Genomic DNA, 26,552 nt, shown 5'->3' on the forward strand with positions numbered 1-26,552 from the left:
ATTTCAGACATAGGCAAAACCCAGTGGAAGGTTACTGTTTTGTTAGCTGCTTTGCAATATAGATTACAGTTGCAGTAAACAAGCATTAATGTGAAACTTTAAAAGTAGGCATAGAGCAATTAACTTATCTAAAAGTGTTAGCTATGAAATCTGAGTTCCCATTCAGCAGTAAGAATAAGTAATCTAAGTAAATGGTATACCTAAAACAATCATGAATAATTTAGGGAAAGCAGTAAGCAATTTCATCAACAGCTGCCACATCTTCTTCTTGAAATGAATTATCTCTCATCCAATAGTTAAAGAAACTTGGAATCAGCCACTAAGAAATAAATCTATTGGTACAGTGTTTAAATGCAAAAAAGAAAGGTGTCGCCATGAAGCTATCGCTTCCGTGCTTTCCTACGCCTAGATTCTGTTTTCTGCCATTTCTTTCTACGTACCAATTTGCTCTTTGGTTTCAGTTTTATTTCAGGAGAGAACTCAAAGTTTGGATCTCTCATACGAGCTTGTATGTCTTTGAAGAACTGCATATTCAATTTCTTAGGTCCTCCCTGTCTCAGTTCAGCATATTCTGGTCCCGAAATGATGTTCTCAAAAGCACCAATCAGAATGTCCAAATCACTCATAACCTCCCAAACATTGATGTAACGCCCATCAGGTCCCTTTTTCAATTTCTTAAGGGCATTTTCCACTGCAATTTTTCTAGCTTGCTTTCCCGGAGATAACTCTTCAGGTTCCTGCTCAGATTTCAAGGCTTCAGAGAGTGTTCTATATTTAGGTTTTTCCTCAAACTCAAACAGTTTATCAATGTAACTATCACTCTTTTTGTTTGGGTATGGTTCAGTCGGAATATCATCATCATCATCTCCTTCACTACCAGTCCATAATGTCTTCTCATCATCACTATCAGACCACATACTTCTCAGTTCGTCACTATCATCTGCATCAATAGGACCATCTTGCGCTTTTGCTCGTTGTTTGGCTTTCCTAATCTCTTTTCTGAGACGGCTATGACTATCACCTTTATCGGAGTCACTTTCATCTTCACTTGCTGTCCATAGACGGCTCTCTTCATCATCCATTTGTTTTGCCCATGCTTTCTTAAACTCATCTGGTTTAGGTATACCACCACCAAATAGATCATAGTTGGAACGTCTGTTACGTGCATATGATCTCAACACTGCATCAATTATAGAACCTCTTGAATTTTGTTTGCAAGTTATTATACTTGCAAGAAGAAGAAAAGCCAAAATGCTATGTGCAGAAAGAACTCCGTATTACAGTATTAAAAATAGAAGCCTTGACTTGTAGCCTATATCAAGAAGTTATATGCATATCAAGTCCAGGGACTAAATTATTAAAAAGAAATTGTGGCCACTTCAAGGAAGGATGAATTTTTAAAACTGGATGAAATTTCAAGGAAAAATGAGGCCAAATCATGTAGCACAAGCACTAAAATATTCTATCGATGTACAACAAACCTACAGAACTTAACTTTAACAAAAATCTTCCAATTCAAAGAACAGAAGAAACAACTTCAAGAAACAACCAGACAACCAACTGAAAAGCACTAACGAAAACAGAAGTGTTCAAGTACTGGGCAGACGCATAAAAGTAACTAAATTTTAAGGCGAGCTGAAATTTATCAACAGGTGAAGTATGGATTGCCTAAAAGATAACAATGGCGGAAACACAGCCCTAAGATTCTTAGATAACTATAGAAACATTAGAATTTAAGGGTCCTTTTTGAACTGAACATGCGATTATCATCAGCAAATCTCAATTGATAGAGTATCGGCAAAATCCCGTCACAAGAAAGGCATGCGAATTTGTTTCAGGAAAATTATCTTGAAAGCAGAGGTGTGATAAGACTTCTTCATGACTATTCAATTGAGATATGCCAATCATATCTGTTGATAAATTGCAGAGGTGAGCTACCTTTTAATTTCCAATCGTAGTAGTTTCTCCTTTAATGGTATTAACAAAGAAGTTTGAGGACAGGAAAATTATCTTGGTTTCCTAACACATACATGTAGCAGACTCGTTAAAAAAAAAGTTCAGAAGAATTCTGAAAGGCAAAACATAAATTCTTGTCCAGGAACATGGATCAACAAAAGAGGCACAAGTAGTAAACTTGAGAAGTAAAATATTGAAGTAGAAACATAAATGTGTTGTAAAAATATTCACTAGGCCACTTGATGCTAGGTTAAAACTGATTCACTTGATAGGAGATTATAACACTGCATAAGAGAGTAGAAACTTAAGAAAGAAGTCCATCAATAACTCAAAGTCCTTAGGCTTGAAACTGTTATTCCTACAACTGAGAAACCCTTATTCGGAATCTGTCCTTGGACTGCCTTGGAGCAGTCGAGGGTTTTTAATATTTCAATGAGAACTCCCACTAATAGACTGTCCACGTGAAAAGAAGCCTCATTTCCATCACTTATAATACTCTTGAATGTCCAAACCGGTGCCTTATAATTTACAAACACCAGCAATATGTAACAGGGAGGGAAAATCAGCTTTGAGCTCTATCACTTTTACCAATTAGGTTAACAGGCGTGCAGAGAACTAACCTTGTAGTTGGAGCATAGGATAAAGATAACCACGGGGTACAGTGTGTGGATGAGACTGGAATGTGATGGGTAAGATTGGTGGTTGTAATTTGACTCCAGTAATTGATCTACACATGCAGGCAACCGTACAAAGACGAGAAAACCTTCGAGCCATTTCCCCAATTTGTGCAGAGAAAAAGACATACAACTCAACCCTAACTCCGCATCAGCTTCTTTAAAGGAGAAATAACTACAATTGGAAATCAAAATACTCATTATATTTGGGGAAAAAAAAGGAAAATTATTACATAGTTGATAGTACTTGTCCTCAAACCTCTATGCTAATACCATTATGTCCATTATTGGACTCAGGATTTAAGCTATCAGAACATATAAACTCTTTGGTTCAAGAACTACATGGGCACCCACCACTAACACTCATAGACATCTCACCACAAGGTTGACACTTGACTATATGCAATTAAAATGAAAAGCTTGTCTACCCGTTCAACATCAACGTAAAGGTACTCATTACTGAGATTAAACAACTTAAGAGTAAATAAACTAAATTAACCTTCAAGCTTTGAGATTCTCAATGAACTTGGAAAAGTTCTATCTTTTCAAGGGTCTTGAACACATCCTCTGTACTAATTGTTTGCTCTTCAACTCCTTGACTATATCATTTCCACAGCAACTACCTAACAAAAAAGTTTCAAAACAATGAGCGAAATGAAATGAAACATCTGATTTTTTATTTTTTTTGGAAAGACAACTAGTAATTAGTTCTGTTTCTGAAATAGATTTTTTTAAAACCGAATGAAAAATGTAATTTTTGCTCAAGTTCAACAATCAGTTAATTTATTCACTTCAAAAAGCTAATCTATGCAATGAATTACTTAGGTTTAAATTTGGATTTCATCATATAATCTTCTTCATTTTTTTATTTCATCGTATAATCAGCCAAAGCAACAAGACCCGACAAAAATGAACGTTCATTTGTGCAGCGACAATTATTGAGCAAACAAAGTAGGAAAACCTGAACGGAAGCTCCAATGGACTTTATAATCCTTGTTTCGCCGGAAAATGAACTAAACGGCGGACGGGCCGTAAGAGAATGACTAGAAGTGTAAGGGACCCAAATTCCGCTCTCAACATATATAGACTCTACCGGCACCAGTTTAACTCGTTTATATATCCTTTGATTGACTTAAAAAAAAAATTAAATAAAAAATAAATAATTTTTAAATAAAAGATAAATAACTTTTAAGTAAAAAAGGAAAAAAAAATAGAGGACTTCTTTATACCCCATTTGAATTGATTTGAAAAAAAATAATTTTAAATAAAGTATATGACCTTTAAGTTAAAAAATAAAAAATAAGAGAGATCGATTTTTTATTTTTATCTTATTTTAATTTATTTTTAACCTTGTTAAATATTTCTTAATATAATTTGAAATGTTTTTTACTTAATTAAAATTATTTTTATATTTGTCAAACACTTCTATTTTTACTTAATTAAAGTTATTTTTATACTTGTTAAAAGAAATATCACTTAAATTAAGACACTAATATAAATCCCAAAAATTGAGACAGAAGAGTATGCTTCTACTTTTGGATGCACAAACTTTACCGAATATAATTTTTGGGTAATGCTAAATGGTCAGAAATTTTAAAAGTTTATAATACTTTTTTATTTTAAAATAAACTAATTTTTTTATCAAAAGATATTAAAGTTAAAAAAATAAAAATATTCAAAAAAAAGTAAAATAACATACTGTAAAATATATTATTTTATCATTTTAGCCAAATTTTCTGGCCGGAAGATTTTTTCCATAATATTTTTCTTTGTAAGTATTAAGATACATCACTTTGATAAATCTATTTACAAAAAAAAACACGACTTTCGGTTTGATATGAATAAATACTGATTGCAAGTAAGTTTAAATGTAACTCCCTTCTGTTCATATATGCATGCACCATTCATATTAATTGAGCTTCATATAAACTATCAGATCAGAATCTTTCAACAGCAACTCTCTGAAATCATGATATATCAGTACTGACAAACAGCTGATTACATTTGGATCAAGTCTCATATTATTCATATTGCTTGTCTTTCAGTGATCAGGATCGTCTAGAATCTCCAGCACTGGAGCAAACTGCAGAAGTCGAAAGACCTAATGAGAAGGAAGAAGCCAAAAATAAAAAGAAGAAAAATAGTGAACCGGCATCTGATTTTCCAAACCTCATCGTCTTCTTCAAGATGCATACCATCAACAGAACTATCCAGCTTGAAGTCCCATCCAAGAGTCCGCTCAAGCAGTTCTCTCAGCTTTCTAGTCTATCATTCAACAAAGAAGAAAAACCCACCAATTAGTAATGTGTTCAAGATAGTGAATTGAAAAGAAAAGCTCATTTACTCGCATTTCAACCTATTGTTCAGTGAATCTGGAGTTGCACGTCTAGAGGAACAGAAGCTGGATTATACTTGCCATGAATAGTTACTCAAGCAGATTATGAAAAAAAACAATGTCAAAACAGTACCATGAATGCTTAAGAATAGAAGTGCGTAAGAGATTTTTGTAGAATACTCAAAATAAATGCACATGGACTTTGCATATATTTTCATTCTATATACTACGTACTACGTAGGAATAAATACAACAATCTTAACGGGAAAGGACAAACTAAATGTTGATTATCCTTCCTAGTGATGAAAGACTGAGGTATAAAGCTGACATCCCGTTTGCCTATTTGACAAAGAAGTAAATCCACTTTAAGATAGTAGACTAAATTCACTAGTTGATTCCACTGGAAACATGGTCAAAACAGGACAGATATAGACTCTCATTTGAGTTGAGAGTAATCTTTTGCAGAAAGACTATTGCAGGAAACTATGATGCGGCAGTTCATTATAAGGAATGTTTCCGACTTCTCACTGGCGTTTGTGTTACGAAAATACATCCTAAATTAACTTCAAAGGAATCAAACCGTCTGGAGGCATACCCAAGTCAGGAGGTCTCCATCAACCATGGGGGCATCAAGCACCAATGAGAAGAAATCCTGCAACAAATTGTAAAGATGGCTCAATAAGATACATCCTATCGTAATCAAGAAATATACTATCACAAGTAAAACCCTCCATAGCCATATGTCTTGGTAGTGTGAGTGCTTGACAAGTCATAGTGAAACGCTTACAAGCTAACAATGGTATGGCAGCAGTCAATAAAGCGGAAATTAAAACCCTGAGAGACCTAGGGTTCAAATCTCATCAGAGGCAAAAAATGATAGGCGACTTTTTCCATGTTCCCAAGCCTTGGTGGAAGCCTGTGCTGCTTAGAGGTAACAGGTCCCTTTTGGCATAGTCGAGATGCACAAGCAAGCATGGACATCACATTCCCCGTTAAAAACAACATTTCTAAGATGTGTCGAAGAGTTTTTACATCTAGGGAGCATGTCAGATTCGAAACAAACCAGGGAGTTATATTAAGACCGTTTACCTACACTCAAGTAGCACACACTGCTATGTGAACTGGATTTTACCTTACAAAGGTGGCGCAGGAAGTTATCAGCAGACAACAAAGACTCGTCCAAAGAGGTTGTTGCACCTTTCTCTGCCCTGCTAGTATCCTTGCTATCCTTTTGAAATCCAATTTTCAACTGATAATATATTGCTTTGATGAACTGATGATAAATACATACAGATTGCAAGTGTCAGCATGTATGAATCTAAAAGATGAAAAAGATCAAAATAAATTCAAGGAATCTTTTTCATACTGGAATATATAAAATATGGAGTAACATGAAAAAGTAATAGTGTCTACACCACCAAGTGCATTCTCAATCCACACGTGTCATTCATCTCATGAAAGGAACAGTGATCGTGAGAGATGAATTATACACTGAATATTCTTCACCCCAACTACTAGAAAAGCAGGGTACAATAATTCGCCCATTAAATGCAGCACCACATCTTTGATGCTATATACAAAGTTCAACACGATGGAACCACACGTTCACTGTGGTCTTTTACCCAACTTCACACCAAGAAGCATAGTACCATACCATTGGCCACACTTATTCTCATTGTTCATTAACCAGAGTAAAAAGATCACATCACTCATAAGCCCTGCATATTGCTTAGAATGCCTCTACCATAAGATCACTCTTACGATAAAGGGGCTCCTTATAAAGCGAAACAAAATAAATCTTTATAGACATACTGGGTTTCTTGTTTTCACTGTCCATATTAACTGATAGGATTTCTCATTTTCATCTTATGTTGGACAGAGTTGTGGAAATGCAATGATAAAATTGTTGTATTATTCCATAAGCCCAGGCTTCCGGCCACAGAGCTGGAAATTACATATGTTTCTATAAGACAGCATGCACTGAAAGGATATGTTCTTTGAAACTTGAAAGTTACCTTGGTGAATAGCTGAGTCCTTGTGTGGAGAGGCTGCAAAGAAATTAATGGTCAGACTAGACACAAACTTGACATTAGAAGTAGACCAAGGATTATCATGTAGGTTGTTACAAAAATCCACTGGGCATGGAAATTATGCTCAAAAGCAACTCAGACTTTTATGATTTATCTGAAAGCATAACTAGTATCAACATTGATCACAAGAAAAGAGAGAGAGAGAGAGAGAGAGGGTGTGCTGTAATTTCTAGGTCCATATTGCATCAGGAAATGTCGGTAGAGAGGAAGATTTTCCTAGCAACATATAAGCAGAGAGATTGATGTATACTTACAGCTTCTGTACAGCCAAGTAATAGGCTGACTAAAAGCTTCCATTGTAGAAAAGCTTCAAGTGACTGTCCCATCTGTAAATTGTTCACATATTTAACTTCAACAACTGTCTTCTCAATTAAGTTGGTTCATCACATAAAGAACTAAAGAGCAAAGAAAAGTTGAAACTGCTGGCTGATACCAGAAACGCTACAAAGGCAAATTGTAGTTCTCCCAGAAGTGAATCTTCTGAACCACCATATTGCTTCGTCAGAATGGTCTCCAATACGTGTGTCTGCATTGAAGGTAAAATATAAAGTTATTCTCAAAAGCAAAAGAAAAGAAAAAGAGAAAGACTGATCAATTTTATATAAACTGCACAGATTTAAGCCAAATACCTTGTCCAGATTCATGTTAGTAAGATCTTGTCCTGAAACTCCCTTTAGCTTTATAACACGAGGAATTGAGGTGTAATAACAACCGTTACTTGGAGACTTCTTATCAGGCTTCGAGAACTTGCTACTCTTCAACTGCTCAGCCAAGACTTCCTCCATGGCCGTCTTATGAACATTCCCAACCATTTCAGATTCAGAAATAATTGTAATTTCTCCTCCAATAGGTTCTGCAAAATAATGAAACTGGTGAAGCGAATAGCAAAAGGATAACAAGACAGAGCAAAGATCACACACACAAGAGTAACTCATGTTTTGATTTACTCAGAGAGAGATAAGTTGATAACCCATTAACTATGACATGAGACTTACTAGCTGAACCAATTCCATTGAGCAGGTCAAAGAAACCAAAGGGTCACAATTAACAAAAGCAAAAGAGAAAAAAGGGTTCACAATAAGGTTGTTTATTTTAATATGAACTCAAGTATCATTGTCTCACGGTAAAAGGGATTGAGAAATCATGTGATAATTAATGGGTTTAATAATGCTATCATGTTACCAATGGGATACCTACGCCAGTAGCCGCACAACTAATGGGATTAGGTGGCATCATATATCAGGCACCATCTAATCGCGAAAAACACAAGGACTGAGAGACATTACTCCCAAATATTCTCAAACTTTCTACCTCTTTATGCTGATAACTCTTTTATAATCAACTCAACCAAGGATTCCACATCTTTGGCTCAGATGTTGCCCTCAGTTCTCATCGTCAAAACACTAAGAGACCATGTGAAAGCAATGTACATACCAATTCTTCCAATGGTACTCTTCGTAATAAAGTTAGATAAGCGCTTCCAATCTCCGTACTGATCCAATGCATAAGGGCCAAGTTGTCTGTCAAACTCCAACTTTTTCACCGCTTGAGCATATCTCTCTCCCTTCAAATAAACCGGATATAATCATTTTTTGAAAAGGAAACAAGTCTTCTAAAGCAATAAAAATGCACACCATAGATATGTTTAAGAATAATGTTGCATTAAACGAAAACCAATTCCAACATAGGTCTCCGATGAAATAATACACAGAAAATCATAGTTCACCAGTGCAGTAGACAAGCTGAAGCTCCACTGGCATAGAGATCATACGTAGATGACACCAAAATGAATTATTGTCCGATTTATCCAAGGACATGTAACTAATGGAAGAGCTCAACTTGCACTACAGCATCAACAGTTTGCAGTTATCCAGTCAAACAAGTCAGTAATTAGTCCCTTACTAATTTCATCAAAAAAACTAGTCCCATGTTAATGAATGTTCTCTTATCATCAAAATCATGTGAGGAAAAGAATTGTGCTATGGAAAATATTAATTGGTATGCAAGTGAAATTATATGTGCATCTAAGTTCATCTAATTGAGTAGGATGAACTAATGGACAACATGCTCACTAAGACTAACAGAGGTAGAAACCAGCTAACAGACTCCATCCTTCTCAAATAGTCTCCAAGTTTTTGCACAGACGTAGGGACGGGAAAGTACTAGTATTTCTTAATTATGGAGGTCAATTCTTTAATTTTAGGCAGTAATCTTTATCAATTTTTTGCTTTCATAACCATGGAAATAATAACATTACCTTTATCTAGCAAAGAAAGTAACCATGGAAATAATTCCAATAACATCCAAAATAGTCGAGAAAAGATGAAGTATCGTACTGGTTAATAAGATTGGGCTCCACCTTATTAGCTAATATGTTATGGCTAGCTTCTAACATGCTGGATCATAGCAGATTTCTCTGCACACATAACCAATCACCAACAAGGAACAAAAAAAAAAAGAAGAGGAAAAGAAAAGAGAGAAAGAGGAGTAACGAAAATTCTTCGGAGAACTCACCTCTTCTTCGGATAATTTGACAAATCGCTCATCCTTTGAATCCCATTTCTTAACAATTACCTGCTCAATTATCATTGGAAGACAGATTAAGTTAAGCAACATACTTATAGACATTTTTCCAACATACTTTGACATAAAAGAAAACAAGCAACATTTAGTACATCAATGACAAGTGAACAATTGCTCAAACATAGAATAAAAAGAAATCAACAAAAAAAAGCAAGAGATAAGCATATAATGAACCTATGGTAATATAATTGTATCTGTGTCTATGGTTTGGCATCATAAAACTGTACAAACACTATCTAGCTATCAACATTAGTAGCGCTCAGAACAATTACAAACATGAGTGGATCAACAAATAAATGCAGAAGTGGCAAATGAGATCTTTTGTTAACCTCTGAAGAGCTAGCCTCAACGAAAAAACCAACTATTGGTGAGAACTCATTCCCTTCTCTGCACCCAGAAGAAGAAAAGACAACATTAGAGACTAATCATCTCGTTTTCTATGAAGAGAGAGAAACCAAAAGAGCACCAAACAACAGCAACAAAGAATAATATGGTACAAAAATTAAAAGATCTGGCAACAGAACATGATTCTTACAGCACAAATGAATGATAAACTGTTGGGAGAAGGTCAGAGACGTCCATTCAATGAGTCCAGAGGTGAAGCAAGGATTAGGAGTTTGGGATTCTAAATTACGTTAATAACCGTTAATCAACTTTGTTAGGGGTTCACAAATTAATATACAAAAAAAATTTAATTAATTTTCTAGTACAAATTAGGGTTTACGGAAAAGCTATTGGGTTCGTCCGAACACATGAACCCCCACCTAGCTCCGTCTCTACCATTCACTTGAAACAAGAAGAATTTAATTTGAGTTTTCTAGGCCTAAACTTTATAGTTATGATATTGAAGTGAGTAGCCTATATCAGTAAAAAGGTTAAGCGACATAATGGGTTCTTATGCAACAATCAGAAACCAGAATTGCTAACAGGAAAGTCACTGCAGCATTCACTAGAAACAGCAAACTGGAGTACATAATTTGACATTTCTAAGCTATAATCATATTTCCAGCACTTTTAACTTATAATTAAGTACTTCGAAACCAATATTTCAGGATGACTACTCCACAACCCTAGAAGCTTAATTAGTTCCTGAAGAATATGATAAGTAATGGGATTCAAGCTAAAAAAAAGCACCTGTTGGATGAACTGTAATAGATGAAATGGACGCCAGGAGGAATCATCTTCACACCTTTGAAATTAGGCCCGGAGAAAAACATCTACAGAATAACGAAACTACTTCAAATTAAAACGAAATTAATCAATTGGAAAAATTGAACAGCAAATTATTCAAAAAATTAAAACAGACCTGGGTATCAATACCGATGAGGGTATTCTGAGGAACATCAAGAAGTAGCAAGGTAGCGCCATGCTTCACTAACTCTAATGCTGCTTCAGCTTCCATTTTTTGAACTCTCCAATTTGTTGTTACTGGAACGGGCTTTCCCGCGAGCCCAGGTTCCAGAAACCTCTTTAAACGTTCCGATGAAGTTTAACGAAAATATCAGGTTCTGCCCCTCAAATTTGTAGAAACTGCTTATTGGTCCTTGTGAGAAAGAGTAATTACAATGACTGCCCTTCATTTTCCGACAAATTCAAATTAGCCCCATCACGATGGATTCTTTTTTTCTTTTTCGGGGAACTAGTACCTACGTATAGCTTCAATTTTCCAAAAATTATTTTTGTACAACTTTTAAGAAATATAGTTCTCAAAAATCTAAAACAACTAAGTTCAGATATCAATGCTTATATCAAAGGTCGAGTACTTCTATGTATGACAAAGGGAACTACAATAACTATTTTTTGAATGCGCACAAGGTAAACTTCACTCCAGTATAATTAAGCTCAACTGAGAAAACATGCATACCTCATTTGGGAGATCCCTACCCAAGACCTAGTACTCCAATTTTTCAACGTTTTTTCAAATTTCACCAATCTTACGTCTAAACACCCACTTAGTTTTTAGAAAGCTCAGGCAGGATAGGATATACATAGAGTTGCCTCAACTTGTGTGTAATTGTGCTGTGCTCCCTCCCCTTAATGAGAGGTTCTACTCGACCTATTCGAGTGAGCCAAAGTGGATGGTCTACACTCTACCCCCAAACTAGTCGACATTGGGGGTCTTCTCTTCTTTCAAAAGGAGTGATGGTTGACGTTGATTAAACCCACCATAACATGAAAAATGATTGTTTTATTCCAGCCAAATGAATACTCGTGCCTCAGTTCGTTGATCCAAGAGGCTACGAGAACGGAGCAAGGTATCTATATAATTAAAATAATACCAAGACCTGTCCCTGTAATTTTTCCTTTAGGTGAGAAGATGTATACAAGTGTTATCCCTCTCAAGTTTCGCGAAGCACGGAATAGCCAAAAGGATAAAGCACAAACAAATGAAGGAGAAAGGAAGGCAATAACAAAATGAATATAACGATTGCCATACCCTCTTTTCCCAGGATGCTCTTCTCAGTACTATCTGTTGCCATCTAATTATAAGTTAATGGGGGATATGAACGTCTTCAGCAACAAGAGCTAAATGGCCCACTCTATTTATATTGTGTACAAATCAAACTGTTTCATTCTACTGAGACTATCCTAAAGGAATAAATAGACCAGACCGCAACAGAATCTTAGTTATATCTTTTAGCTCTATATTTAACTTCTGGGTTGCGGATGTCATCTAGGCTCTGGATCAACCGAATTTCCAAACTGCTTGATTGGCAGTCATAGCCAACCTTCTGATAATCTGCTAGTGTCCTCAATAAAAGTGCCTGCATCAAGCAAACAAAATTGGTTGATTTGAGAAAAGAGAAAGCAACTAATGTTCGCCACAAGCATGAAAATTCTGGATAGTTGAATGTGCACTGTGTACACTACCCAAATTTTTGACTAAAAATACGACTAGGTTGCATAAAAAAAAAAATTAATTAAATAACACATTATATTTGTTCTTGGCACAAGTCAAGAATAGCCGCTGTTTTAACCTTCAGCTATATAAAAGCATGAGCCTATATATTTGTTCAGTCCGGCAGAAGGCTCATAGCTGTTTTACAATTCCTGGTGTTAACGAAGCGCAAAAGCTCCTGGATATTAGCATAGGTTTATGAAACAAATTTCCCAAATCATGACAATGCAATCAAACTAGTTAGATGCTGTCATAGTAACTTATTCAAAATGCCGATCCAGTCTCCACATTTTAAGACATTACATGAGTGGATGTACACAAACAACAGGGAAGCACACTAGTACCTGTACACTTGAGACAGCAAGCTCTGCCGCTTTGTCGAGGTCATCGGGATATTTCTGTATGAGATAAAAAATTAATATCAGAGAAGATTATGGTGGGAAATAAAGCTCAGACTGTCTTAATTGAGTCAAACATTACATTGCTCCAGCCAAGCAACAAAGCAGTCGTTAAGTCTCCCGTTCCCTGCAAGCATGTAATGTATATTGAATGAATTTCCAAGAGCTAATATGTATTGAGAAACCGATGAAGGTGAATGAGCATTAAAGTAAGAAACCATAATCAATTTCTGGGATTTCTACATTGTTGTAAAAAGTGCACACCCACCAGCCTTATTCAAAATGAAAACTGAATGATATCCCTGATATCTTAATAAGTAGGCATAATCTCAGTAAATCTAATAAGCACGAATAATCATGTTGGAAACCAGCACAATAAGACATATCTAATAACTAGATGCATAGCGGTCGATGCCAGCTCTCTCCCCCTTCCTCCCTCTTAGACGGAGCTCACATTGCCCAACAACTAAAAAAATAAGCATTGAACTCCTAAAACAATGAAAGAACACTTGGAAAAACTTAAGTCTCATATATAGGATTTCTGACAAATTAAGAAGTTGAAAGTGTGGAGTTACTAATTGTCTAAATGGACTATGCACGGGCTTCTGAGAGATGAACATTCTGCCCATTGTTTAGAGGTGTTGGGTTAGATGTGCGTATCTGTCACATCATGACAAATTTGGAACGTCCCTTCTGCACCCCTACGTACGCATTAAAATTCACTTGTGAAGTGTAAGACCAAGTTACATGTGCAAGGAGATTAACAAATTATCCCACATAAATTGACTAGCGACTTCAAAGGAGTTTATAAGAATCTTGGGCTGGTCCAATTATTGATCAAATATTTGGATTGGATGCTCAGATTTTTGCAAAGTAACAAATGTCGTTTCAATGTTTCTCCATGGAACTTACCCCCCACAGGAGAAAAATAATAAACGTGTTGATTACATTACTTGTAATCTATGTGGGAGTGTTTCCCTTTAAACCCCAGAAAAGGATAATCTTTATAACCTGAATCAATTATTCCAGCGAAGCACTAATTTATGCAATACACTAATTTCGACGAAAAACGAAGCAAAATTTTTCCCTCCAAAGTCAAATTTCTTTAATTATCTTAGCTGCAAGACACATACCGTGAAATACGCAGGAATTTTCGGTATCACAATCTTGAATTGCTCAGGAGATTGACCCTGTCAAATTAGATATCCGTATCATATAACTTTTTAGTGAAAATAACATTGATTAGTGGAATCATTCCTAAATAAAAACAGAACAGTGATATGCTTAAAACTCATAATTAAGCAGTTTCATGGGAGCAATAGTAGGGATAAACTAACTGCATCGCAATCTTAAGAAAGCTCACATGCAAATTCCATTTCCAGTTTGCATGATGTCATGGAAAGGACGAAATGCTGACCAGATGATAAATCGAAATCCAATGTGAAATATCTTCAGTCCCAATTTCAATTCGATTAGTACTACACTATCCATCCATTTTTACTTGTCCAGTATAGACTTGACACACCCCTTAAGGAGCAATAAATAGAATGACTATTTTACTATAACCCCTTTGACTAAAAGAAATTCAATGCTTTGATAAATGAATTGTAAAATGACTATAGTTGATAATAAGGATAAATATAAATTATCTTGGTTTTCTAAACTGGACAAGTAAAATGGACATCTATTTTTAAGTAAAAATGGATAAGTAAAAGTGAACGCAGCGAGTACTAGCCCACTAGGATGGGAAAGTTGAACTCTGAGAGTTTTAGTTATTATTTGGGGCACAATGTAGAATCGCATGTCAACTTTGCTGTTGGATAAGACAATAGAGGAAAAACTGTATTGAGAGAAATAAAATTGGATCCACTAGACTTTTGCTTTAAAATGTATTAAAAAATCTGCTCTTTTAAGGAAATGCACACTATTTTTTTGACTTACCATAAAAAGAAAGTAGGACTACCCTCTAAGAAAGTACCTGATATCAAAATGATAGACAATCATGTCATTTACCTTTTCTTTCTGGTGACTGCCAATAAGGAGAAGAGTGCCATCAATGTTTATGCTAGTAATAACAACCTGACATAGAGCACAAAGACCTGAATGATACAATACATGCAAAACAAAAAACACAAAGGCCTGAACGATATTATAGAAAAATACAATACATCAGCATCTAAATTTATTTTATCTTTTAACGAAAAATGGGAGGCTATACGCATCATCTATATCTATTGCGCTCTAGCCTCTATTTAGGCCCATTTCATTCCACAAACAGAATATATATTGCACTCTATTTACATTCACTTGTCTTTAGAAAAATATATATTTAGATTCACTTGTCTTTGGAAAAATATATATATTTAGATTCACTTGAACTAAGGTGAACTTTTATGACTAGCGTATCCACATAAAAAACAACAAAATGTATAATTGTAGAACTTCAGCATATAACTAGCTTTATCCAACACTCAGAGCTGCTGATTGTTCCCTTCCTTCTCTTTTAAAATACAATCACTACATTTACCCGACTTCAAAATGCTTTTTTCTAGATCTCCGTAATTTTTCATGTTCGAGTTAGAGACTATGAACACCAGACTAGATAAGAGAATAGTCAAGTTTAAATGAGTGACAATTGAGCATGAGCTCCAGGAATAAGTGATTAGAGCCACAAGCTGCCTAAGTAACAGCCCTTGAGGCTCATCAACCTCTTTCAGGTAATGCCACTTCCCCCCTTCTGCCTTGGGAAGGAAAGTTGAGATTAAGCATAACAAAAAGTGAACCCTTCCTACACAAGTTTCAAGGTAATCCAAATTCAAAATCGAAGAAAAGACATAGTGGGTACTCAAAATGTGATGATGGCATTGTGTAGGAGGCATTTTCACAAACTCATGGAAAGATTCAGAAAGAGATAAAAAGATAGGGGGAGGGAAAGTTATTTAATTGATCAAAAGGTAACATGCTTCAGAAACAAAAAATGTTACAATTTTCACTTGTCAGTTGCTGAGGAGCATAGAGCGGTTGACCCAAAGACCAGTCCAAAATTTTCAGCCAAGACATATAAGGACTGAAAATCTTGATTCCAATTAAAGTTATTTTCGTGGGACCATAAATTCAGCAATCCTCTACACCATATATTCAGCATTGACAGAGTTTGAGTTTAGGAGCAAATCCTTACAGGAAGTCAATATCAGATATATGTTTATCTTTTACTATACAAGGTTCCCAACAAGAAGACTCCCATGAAATGCTCCAATATCAATAATCCAAGGCAAAACATGGCTGGCAATGTGCATTGAGGTTAAGGAGCACCTTAGGATGTGTCATAGTGATTAATGAAATGGGTAAAAAAACATCTGAAACTAGGGTTCAAATCTTAGTGGAGGGTAAAAAACACCGGGTGATTCTCCCCTATCTTTCAAAACCTTGCTTGGTAGATTTACCCGGTGCTGGTGTTGGTGGGAGGTAACAGGTACCTGGTGTAATAGTAGAAGTGTGCAACACCATTGTGAAAAGAAAGTGCTGTAAGGTTAAGGAGAAGCCCTAAGGAGAAAAAGTAATTGCAAAAGAAATATAAGCAACAGAAAAAACTTTCCTGCGAATTGTTCTTGCTATAAATATGACTGCATTAGAAAGCTTTCTAAGAGTATTTAGATCTCTAAGTACATCAGGATACCTTTGATGGCCCAGCAGCATGCAGAATGTTGCAAGCTTCTTGCCCATCTTTTTCAGAAGTGATTCTGTCAAAAAAAAAAAAAACATCCTTATTAGGTAGAAGTATTGCAAGAAAATAAATGAAAAGCACAAGATTAAGTGCCCTTTGGATAAGCTTATAAGAAGTAACTTATAAGTCAAAAAGCTAAAAGTTATAAGTAGGGGATACCCTAGTTTTGGCTTTTGGCAATTTTATAACTTTTTTGACCTAAGGATGAGTGCTTAAAATCACTTTTTTTACTTTTCCAAACACCTCCAAAACTGAAAAAGTGATTAAAAGCCAACAGCACAATAAGTTAATCCAAACACCCCCTAAGTCATTCTTCTCTATTTTGCAAAATGAAGTTCCACTCTTCTTTAACAACTTCCAAAAACATTATAGAACTAACAATAGTCAATAAAACCTAGTAAGAGTTCACGATAATACTGATATTAGTTGGTCAAAAGCTTCTAACTATATGATAAGATTAAGAAGAAAGACAAAATCAACTGTGCTTCCAATTCCTTATAACATGTGCATTCACAAGAAAAAAATACATTATTTAAGCAAGCTTCAAGTTAAAGCTTCCAAAACCTTGCATGAACGGTCTAGTGAGTAAGTAGATTAACCAGCAAACTTAGAAAAGACAGCTATTTCAAATAAAGGAGGAACCTTTCACATTTTACAGACCTATAACTCTATAACCAACACTATTTGACTTACTCCCACACCCCACACCCCAACCCACCCAAACAAATGTCATACCACTTGAGAATCAAGTCTACCATTGTAAGACTGCATGTCTTCATTCAGCTGAAATACCCTGAAAATGCAATTTTAATCTAGGGATAAGTAACGGCCCCTAGAAATGTTACCTGGACCCAGTCAACTGTTCTGCTTCAAACTGGTTAGGCGTCAGCATTGAAGCAACAGGCACAACCTAGTTAAGCAACACAACAAATTAAACAACATCACTAAATGCTCCAATCCAGACATTATTCAGTCACCAATTCATTATTTGGAGCCACTCTCACGTTCCGATCCTTAATGCATGTTATATAATTGGATCTAAGTTGGCATCCTTAATGCATGTTATATAATTGGATCTAAGTTGGCATGTCTAGTCAAAAGATCAAAAAGAAGAAAAGGAGGATTTTTTCACATCCATAACAAGTTTTATAATCAATGTTCACCACCCAAAGCAAGAAAGAAAATTCCATAATGATACAAGTTATAAATGTCCAAAGATCCACAAACTCAAAATAGTGCTACAAAACATGTTTGTTAAAAATGCAGCCTGGTGCACTAAGCTCCTTCTAAGTGTGGGGACCGGAGAAGGTTTGGACCACAAGAGTCCACTATACGACATTAAATAAAGAAAATGCATTGCCTCTGCAAGTAAGATAGTCATATAATGTTATGGGCAATATCAAATCAGTGCAAACAAAAATATAAATAATAAGACAGGCTCAGTCCCTTAACATGCTGAAGTTATCACAACAAGCAGCTAGGAGCATACTGAATGACTGAGCAGTAAAATGTTTGGGTCCTCATCCATTTCTAAGCCTGGTCGATCAAAACAATGTTTATGACGGATTCTTTTAACTGCTAGTTATGATTTATTCACATCGATGTTGTTTTAGCAAAATTAAAAAGAATTACCTTTTCACGGTATACCGTCACCAGCTCTGGAGGAACATATAGCTTACCTTCATCACCCATCACAGGATCACAAACTGACAAATAAAATTTATTAAAACGAGAATCGGAAGGGACAAACATAAAAGATATGTGTACAACTACATACATCTAGAAAGAGAAGCAATTTGGTATAACAGCCTAGTATCTATCTAAAACAGCATTACACCTCACCAGCAATTACCACATTGAAATTCACCTTCTCCTAAGCCGTAAGACAGTAGCGATGAAATAAGGAGACACTTGACTACATGAGGAGAACTGTAAATGCAGTAATTTGGAAAGAATCTATCTTCCTAAATGAAACATAAAAATTTGCTCCTGGAGAAATACTCACCAAATTTAAGTTTGGGGTTGACAGATCGAAGCTTATCAACAACTTTCAGTACTGTGTTCAAGAAGGAGACCGAACCAATATAACCTACAAGTGTTAGTCAATATAAGCATCTGATCCCAACAAAGTATTCCATACAAACAAAGAGGGAAAACAATGAGAAAAAGAAAAGAAGATTCCTGTCAATAGAAAAGAAGGATCAAATTGAGAAGCAGTCTGAATTCCTATAATGGCAAATAAATGCAGCCCAAAACACAAGACAGATAATTGGATTGACACAAGACACAGCAGGTAACTAGTCTATGCAAGGTAACCAAAACTCTTTTTGCAATTTCATTTTATACGTACTGAAAGCTATAGATGAAGGAGCAGAAGACATTTTTTAAACTGCTAAATATAAAAGTTTGTTGACATGTAAGTTCTGGTATCAGAGCCTTCAAGCATGAATGTATGTCATAAAAAACATCATGGAATACTCATTCAAAGTACCTGTCAGCAGATGAGTATAATATAACAGACCATTGGCTTCAAGACCTTCTATTAATTCCCACAATTGTTCTCCATTTAAAACCTGTCCCTTAAAGGTTGGGTATCCTGCAGAGTGCTCGAGCTAATTAACCATAACATAATCCAGTTCACATGATTTTACAGGTTAACAGATGACCTCGCACCGTATTTCAGGCCTCAGATTCTTTGAATGAAGTGATATAAGCAGCTTGCCTGTGTGATTTGAGAACTGTACAGAATTGATTGGGTCCACATCATAGCCCAACAGTTGGAGGGGGAATACTGCTGACTTGTTGCCCACATATCCCTATGTAAAAGCAAAATTTGGAAAATAACCTCCTGATCAAATATTAATATACACAATAATGTGTGAAGAACACAAAAAGAGTATCAATAATCTAACATCATATACTCATATTCAATAGTGGTTTTTTTTTTTACAAAGAACTCATAGTCAATAGTTAAAAGATCAAGGTTTTCTATCCTTCCCTTCCTTTTTTTTAAAACTGATAACTGATAAGGTAAAGTTTTGATGATAAGTACTACAACAATTATAAAAGAGAAAAAGGTTTCTATTCTTCTGTGAGTGTCATTTCAATTTAAAAAACCAACCACCATGCAGGTGGTTAATTAACACCTTGCAAGATATGGAGCTAAATGGATGTCAGGTCAAACTCCTAGAATGACCAAATGGCTCCTAAAGACATATGTAGCTGTAGCCTGTAAACATGCTGATATCCGAATCAGTGGAGAATCAAATACATTCTGAGAACTGCTTACTCGGTGCTTGAGAAAAGAACATTTAAATGCAATACCAAAAATCTTACTTATCACTAAGAATGAAATAGAAGGAGATTCCATGTCAAATGAAGAACAAAACAAAAGGAGATTCCATGTCAAATAATTCTTTTAGATGACCTCACTTCATTGTGGCAGAGATGAGAAATTTACTGGTTTAGAGTTTACGTTATATTGGTGCTACGTAACCATTACATTCAAATCCTAGCAATGCAGAGACTTTTCCTACATCTATAAATACACCCTAAGAACGGTTTTAAGTTTTAGCTGAACTTTTGACCCAGGAAGCATGAAGGAGAGTAGAAGAGCATTGGAAGCCCGAGATTCACCACTTCCATCACGTTTCAACTCAATACGGATCGGATTAATCATTGATTGTATTGTTTCCTCATTCTTCTTCTTCTATGTTCTTTTTTGTTATTATGGAGTAGCTTGCTTCAGGGTTTTGACAGACATGGTGTATTGATAAATTACAGTGGATTTTGATTCTCAGTTTTATTCTTGAACTCGATATGGAATTTGAAATAATTGTGGCTTCATTCAATATTTTGTTTAATCAAAAAAGGAATAAATTAGTGAATATCTCTGCCCTAACTTGTTTAATTTGATTTATTATTTATTTCAAGTAATTGAAAGAGTTTCGAGATTGTTGATTAAACCAAGAGGAAAAATATTTGAAGAGACATTTTTTCCTTAATATTAAACCTTATTAAACCTTACCCGTGTCCATGCATATCTAAATTCAATGTGCTTTAATTAGTTTCTCATTTTAAGTTTAGATTTAATACAAAGAAAAATTTAAACTAACTATCGAAACCGTGAGAATTGATAAGAATTTAAACTTGTATATTGAACAAAAACTATCCAAATTATTGTCTTGCACCTGTCTTGTCCCTTACTTATCACATTGATAGTAATTGTTGCTTTTGTGATTAATTCTCTTAATTTACATTATTAGTCGTTAATCGTGGTTTTCAACCACAATAAATTCAAGTTTCTATCCCCTGAATAATAGTTAGCAAGTTGTTTGATTTATTATTCGAACCAATCCATGTCGATACAATGTTGATATTATCCTATCCTTGGTTACCAAAGCGCTTGGTTTATACCGATTTTGCGCATCAGGTAACAACTTAATCATGTATACCTATCAAGACAAATAGTAGATACATATTCACATTGAAACATTGTAGCTTTTAGTTCGCAAAACAGGTACTGTACAAAATTAAGTATATCACCTCAACTACTGAAGATATCAGAAAGTACAAAAATTGGCTTCACAACTAGTAGCATGTGCTGCAATGCAAGCTATGATACTCGTGCAGGACATACTTCAACACTCATTACTTGCACAGGCAGGTATTTGTACAAAACAAGCAGGAGCAGATCTAAGAGGGGGCAAACCCTCGCCCTCTCGGCAAAAAATTACACTATATAAAGTGTTTTTCAAATTTTTAGTGCATATGTAGATTTTAAATCCCCTCAATACAAGACTAAAGGTTGACTCGATGGTGTAGAGGGTCAAAAATCACTTCAAGTTCAAATAGCAGGCACTACATTTTTACTTTTCGAACCCCTCAGTGAAAATCCTCAATACTACCACTGATAACAAGGTGGAAGTTTCTATCAGTATCTTAAACTATTTCATCTATTAAAGAGCTGCTAACTAAAATTGGTCTACATAGCACATTAGCTAGTTATTGGAAATCTAAGTTTATATGTTCAAACTCTTATGTCATAAAATCTGAGCAAATGCTAGTCTACTACTCAACCAAAAATTGGGATCGAGGAGGCCCTTATTGATGACCAAGTCAGAAAAAAACAGGGATACCTGAACAGTATGCGACTGAATGCTGAGGACACGACCGGTATCCGATGGAATTGCTAACGCCAGGATCGGTGGGTGGGCCATGTGCAATTGCTTCAAGCACCTGGTTCTACAAAAGTACTTCAATTACTCCAAAACAGAATCACCCACACTACTAGTAATACATACCTAAAAGATAAAGGAACTTCACCTGAAATTCGACAAGCTTCGGATTGAACTGGATCCAATTCGAGTGATGAGTGGAGAAACAAACATATAGAGAGAGAGAAAAGCTTAAGTTGTAATTTAATAATGTATTACCAGTTTCCAAACCTTGCAACAATAGTGTGATCAAAAAGTCTTTTTTTTGTATTAAATTATTGTGACTTGGAGATTTGATGTTAGGTTAGATTCTCTGACTGAGTCGGTTAGGTGACTCTATTTAGTTTGCGATAGAGATGACTAACGAATCACAATATATGTTAGGGTTGCGGCGTATATAGGAAGTTGGAAATGAGAGGTTGCGTACAGTCTACGAATTTAGTCAATTCCATAATTTCTTCTATTATAAGAATATATTTTCTTTCGTGAATTTATATTAATCAAATCTTAATATAAGCATTAAATTTACATGAAAAATAAAAATAAAAAAACAAAATATATGAGTTCCTATTTTACCAACAAAACGTGCGTATACTTTGTTTATGGGAATCAAAAGTATGTGACCAAATATGGTATAGTATTGAAATTAATACTATATCTTTTCTAAAAGAAAATTGAAGATTCAAACTATTCGAAAAGGTCTAGATATATCCTTCGTTTAAAGTTTGGTTCACTCATGCCCTCGTTATGTAACTTTTGGTCCAAATATGCCCTTATGGGCGTTATTTGTCATGTTGGACATATCCAACTCATTTTGCATTTATTTAAATGTCACATGGAATTGTCATGTCATTTTGACATTAACACATGACATTTATATGAAAATGGAAAGGAATTCGATTCAGACTCATAAACACCTAATTCGATCCACAGATCAATCCCCTTTTAAATAAACTATTCGACCCGTTTCTAACAACTTTGATTAATTTTTATTTTTTTCGATAAGTTCCAAAAATGAGTAATTGATTAATAAAAAATAGGAAAAATATGAAAAAATAATATAAAATTAAAGCAAAAAAATAAAAATAAATATAGTAACCTTAAAATCCAACAATTTCAACATTTTAACTAAAATTTGATTTTTTCTATAAATCTCAAAAATGAGTAATTGTTTAATAAAAAATATGAAAAGTATAAAAAAAATATCAAATTAACGCCAAAAGTTCACAAATAAATATAGTAACCTTATTTTTAGTTTTTTCGATAAATTTCGAAAATGAGTAATTTATTAATAAAAAATAGAAAAATATAATTAGTTTCGAAAATGAGTAATTTATTAATAAAAAAATAGGAAAATATAATTGACTTATCGAAAAAAATTAAACTAAAAATTAAAAATAAATACTAAAAAATTGTAGAATTAAAGGTTACTATATTTATTTGTGAACTTTTAGCGTTAATTTTATATTCTTTTTTATACTTTTCATATTTTTTATTAATTGATTTACCGAAAAAAATCAAATTTTAATTAAAATATTAAAATTGTTGGATTTAAAGTTACTATATTATTTTTGGATTTTTTTGCGTTAATTTCAAAATAAATTATTTTTGATATTTGGTCAAACAACTCATATAATTTGTCTCAATATGAATTTTTACATTGTTTAAAAATCATCTTTATAAGAAATGATTTTTTTTTAAATAGACAATTATGCAACTATGAAGTTTTTGCCAAATAAATAAGGTTTGGATACATTTGTTCAAAACTTCAAATAGTATATTCTATTTATGGAAGTGCTAAATGGCTAGAATTTTTTTGCCAGAATTTGGTCAGAAAAGACTAATTTAACCTTTTTCTTATTCAAAGTAAATCAAGTCTTTATTACTACTATTTCTTAGACTTCTAGAAATACGTGTGGACAACAATTTTATATTTAACGAATTAGAATTAATATTAATTGTGTGAAGAAAATTATTTCATGAATTTTATGATGTGAGACCCATTACAATCTAACTTCACTTTCTTTTAATTCTTCCTAATTTTCTCTTTCTTTGTTCCTTTTTCTTCATCTTTTTTGTCATCCTTTCTCCTTTCTTTTCCATTATATATAAAATCAATGATACAAATTATAATTCTACAAGATGTATTTGGATACATTTTATCAATAATTTTCTAATTTTGAACTTGCAAAATAACATTTACTTATTTCTATTGTATACAAACCATTCAATTCTAAAATCGAACACACAAAAAAATATATACAATATCTAACTTCATACTACAATTTTTTTTGGGGAATAATATCACATTTGTTTTCTTTGTTTTAATTTCTTTATAGTATATTTAATGCACTATCATACTAAATTTAAAATAATATGGTTTGATTATTTTTTTCTTCACGACTATACTCATTTGAATATTATATCTCATAATCGTCTTTGAAAATAAATAAAATATTTCTCATGATAATACAAATCTTTTTTAATAAAGTTTGTACTCTAATGTGATAAATATGGAAAGACAAGTTTTCTGGGAGAAATTTAATAATTAGATGAATTTTATGTATTAAAAATAAGAAATAATTTTCGTGTTATAATTTTTTTTGATATTTTATAGTGAAAATATGGCATAACGCTAACGTTCAGTAATGAATTTGATACTTCTCACATGTAATTTTTAAAAAAATATTTTTATTTCAATGATTAATTTCAGTCTTAAACATCTATTTGTGGATTTATTTATTTATCATTATCTAAATATTTTGTTCAATTAATAAGAAAAATATCTTTTTGTGTATGTGTATGGTTCATTCTATTTATTTTTAAAAATAAATATTGTTCAGTTAATAAAAAATTACACGTTTTAGTTAAAAAAGTATTTTTGAATTGTACCTTAAAAAGATGTTCATATGCATACTTTCGAAAAATTAGTTTTGGTTTAAAATAAATATCTTTATCAAATAAAACAATTAAATTTCTCATTAATAATAAGTAAAAATGACTATCTTCTCTACTTAAGATTATACTTAATTATTTTGTTAAGCGTAGATTCAAAAACAAATAGTTGAATTTTTCTTTAAATATAATCAACTAAATAGATTAGTCTATAATATAATGGATGTTTTTCAAGAGAAAAATAATATTATTTTCGTAATTAGATTTTTCTAAAAATAATTGATGATAAGACATTTATAACTATGCCATAAAAAACACATAAATTTTTATGGCCAAAATGATTTTCCCATTAGGATATACATGTTTAAAAAATTATTCATTTAATATATAATTTTTTACCGAAGTACACAATTAAAATTCATGTTAATAATATATATATGTTTTTAAATATAATTCGAAAAATATTTCAATAACAATAATCAAAATTTAAAATACTTTAGAATTGATAAAAATTAACACATTATAGAACTATGTAATTTAATTTTTTAAAACATAATAATTAAATATGTAGGTTAATTTTTTAAATATGTAGTTTTAAATACGTGATTTTTTTTAAAATATAATATTTAAATATGAAGTTTAATTTTTTAAAATATAATAACTAACAATTATCAAAACTATAACATTACCGCGTAACTATCTTGATTTGTGGTGAATTAAGATCCACACTTATGAACCATATAATTTGTAATATTTCTTTACTATGTCGATATCTACTTATTAAAGTATTTTGATATTTGACTGTTATTATTGAATTATTTCACATTACATTTTAAAAAGCATTTTAAAATTGAATTAGAAAAATTATTAAAAATCGAATTTAAATAATTATTTAAATAGATAACTAAAATTTATTCATAAAATAAATACGATAAAATTACTTAATTTAAAAATTCTTAATCAGTTTCAAAAAAATATTAATTTGAGAGAATATATATATATATATATATATTTTTTTCTTCTACAACTACGTATACTTAATATTTTAACATATCATTTAACAAAACAACAAATAATACCAATAAAGAAAAATATATATGTGATGAAACTTTGATTTAGTCCATGTTTAATAAATTTGTGTTGTCATTATCATCGGAAAATTAATAAATTTATAAAATATTAGGATAATGGCAGCTCAAAACACATTAGACCTGTTAATTGTCAATAATTATAGAAATCATGCATATAGCTCATACATGTCGAACCAAAGAGAGTCAGATATTTATAGTATTGATCATTAATAGTATTAATCAAACAAGACTTACCTTCTATATTACATAGATTTGATAAATTGTAAATCATTACTTATATTTATTACTAAAATGACCTCCAATTATGTAAACTTTTTAATTATTATATTTAAATAAAATTAAATTATATATTTAAATAATTTTTAAATATAATTTATAAAATGTTGAGATAATGACAACTCAAAATACATTAGATCCGGTAAATATCGACAATTATAGAAATCGTGTGTATAGTTCATATATGTCGAACCAAAAAGAACAAAATATTAATATTATTAATCATACATATTTTATCCCTATATTACGTCGTTTTGATAAATTTTGAATCATTACGTATATTTATTACTAAAATGACCTTCAAATTCTAATTATGTATTTTTTTAATTATTATGTTTGAATAAAATAAATTAATGTTAAGTAAATTCAGTTAACACAAATATTTTGACTACAATCTGTTGTAATACTAGTTAAG

General features: G+C 32.9%; 3 protein-coding genes across 9 annotated transcripts; all 3 read right to left on the reverse strand.

Moving 5' to 3' along the window:
• Positions 1-197: 197 nt before the first annotated feature.
• LOC107009012 (nucleolin) lies at positions 198-3,723 on the reverse strand. Of its 5 annotated transcripts, none has more exons than XM_015208258.2 (4): positions 3,592-3,723; positions 3,130-3,249; positions 2,577-2,805; positions 198-1,180 (listed from the first exon to the last, which is right to left on the reverse strand). In XM_015208258.2, exons 3-4 carry the CDS (start codon positions 2,728-2,730, stop codon positions 381-383), a joined length of 954 nt encoding a protein of 317 aa, XP_015063744.1. In that variant the 5' UTR covers positions 2,731-2,805; positions 3,130-3,249; positions 3,592-3,723; the 3' UTR covers positions 198-380. The 5 variants fall into 5 exon arrangements, with proteins under 5 accessions (XP_015063744.1, XP_015063743.1, XP_027770855.1 ...); XM_015208257.2 differs by having other exon boundaries at positions 3,130-3,253; XM_027915054.1 differs by lacking the exon at positions 2,577-2,805.
• A 738-nt stretch (positions 3,724-4,461) lies between these two features.
• LOC107009165 (protein AAR2 homolog) lies at positions 4,462-11,136 on the reverse strand. 2 transcript variants are annotated; one of them, XM_027914677.1, is made up of 14 exons: positions 10,945-11,136; positions 10,773-10,855; positions 9,968-10,025; positions 9,570-9,629; positions 8,490-8,619; positions 7,685-7,908; positions 7,489-7,581; positions 7,310-7,381; positions 6,981-7,013; positions 6,098-6,238; positions 5,561-5,617; positions 4,800-4,895; positions 4,633-4,713; positions 4,462-4,548 (listed from the first exon to the last, which is right to left on the reverse strand). In XM_027914677.1, exons 1-13 carry the CDS (start codon positions 11,038-11,040, stop codon positions 4,672-4,674), a joined length of 1,185 nt encoding a protein of 394 aa, XP_027770478.1. In that variant the 5' UTR covers positions 11,041-11,136; the 3' UTR covers positions 4,462-4,548; positions 4,633-4,671. The 2 variants fall into 2 exon arrangements, with proteins under 2 accessions (XP_027770478.1, XP_015063928.1); XM_015208442.2 differs by having other exon boundaries at positions 4,490-4,713; positions 10,945-11,134.
• Positions 11,137-12,026: 890 nt separating this feature from the next.
• Positions 12,027-22,269, reverse strand: LOC107012030 (pyridoxal kinase). Of its 2 annotated transcripts, none has more exons than XM_015211749.2 (13): positions 21,985-22,269; positions 21,798-21,897; positions 19,382-19,475; positions 19,151-19,255; positions 18,665-18,748; positions 18,292-18,365; positions 17,505-17,569; positions 16,612-16,675; positions 14,949-15,014; positions 14,069-14,125; positions 13,018-13,062; positions 12,882-12,935; positions 12,027-12,403 (listed from the first exon to the last, which is right to left on the reverse strand). In XM_015211749.2, the coding sequence occupies exons 1-13, from the start codon at positions 22,047-22,049 to the stop codon at positions 12,263-12,265; spliced, it is 1,014 nt and encodes a 337-aa protein (XP_015067235.1). In that variant the 5' UTR covers positions 22,050-22,269; the 3' UTR covers positions 12,027-12,262. The 2 variants fall into 2 exon arrangements, with proteins under 2 accessions (XP_015067235.1, XP_015067234.1); XM_015211748.2 differs by having other exon boundaries at positions 21,798-21,903; positions 21,985-22,267.
• Between the last annotated feature and the right edge of the window lie 4,283 nt (positions 22,270-26,552).

This window comes from Solanum pennellii, chromosome 2 (genome assembly GCF_001406875.1).
Source record: "Solanum pennellii chromosome 2, SPENNV200".
Classification (NCBI taxonomy): domain Eukaryota; kingdom Viridiplantae; phylum Streptophyta; class Magnoliopsida; order Solanales; family Solanaceae; genus Solanum; species Solanum pennellii.

Coding starts and splice junctions, on each gene's coding strand:
- LOC107009012 (XM_015208258.2), bottom strand. CDS start 2,730: ATGGCTCGAAGGTTTTCTCGTCTTTGTACGGTTGCCTGCATGTGTAGA. Junction 1,181..2,576: donor TCCTATGCTCCAACTACAAG/GTTAGTTCTCTG, acceptor TAATTGATGCAG/TGTTGAGATCATATGCACGT.
- LOC107009165 (XM_027914677.1), bottom strand. CDS start 11,040: ATGGAAGCTGAAGCAGCATTAGAGTTAGTGAAGCATGGCGCTACCTTG. Junction 7,382..7,488: donor TTGCCTTTGTAGCGTTTCTG/GTATCAGCCAGC, acceptor AACAATTTACAG/ATGGGACAGTCACTTGAAGC. Junction 6,239..6,980: donor GGACTCAGCTATTCACCAAG/GTAACTTTCAAG, acceptor ATTTATCATCAG/TTCATCAAAGCAATATATTA.
- LOC107012030 (XM_015211748.2), bottom strand. CDS start 22,049: ATGTTTGTTTCTCCACTCATCACTCGAATTGGATCCAGTTCAATCCGA. Junction 18,749..19,150: donor TTATACTCATCTGCTGACAG/GTACTTTGAATG, acceptor TAACACTTGTAG/GTTATATTGGTTCGGTCTCC. Junction 12,404..12,881: donor TTGCTGTCTCAAGTGTACAG/GTACTAGTGTGC, acceptor TGCTTGATGCAG/GCACTTTTATTGAGGACACT.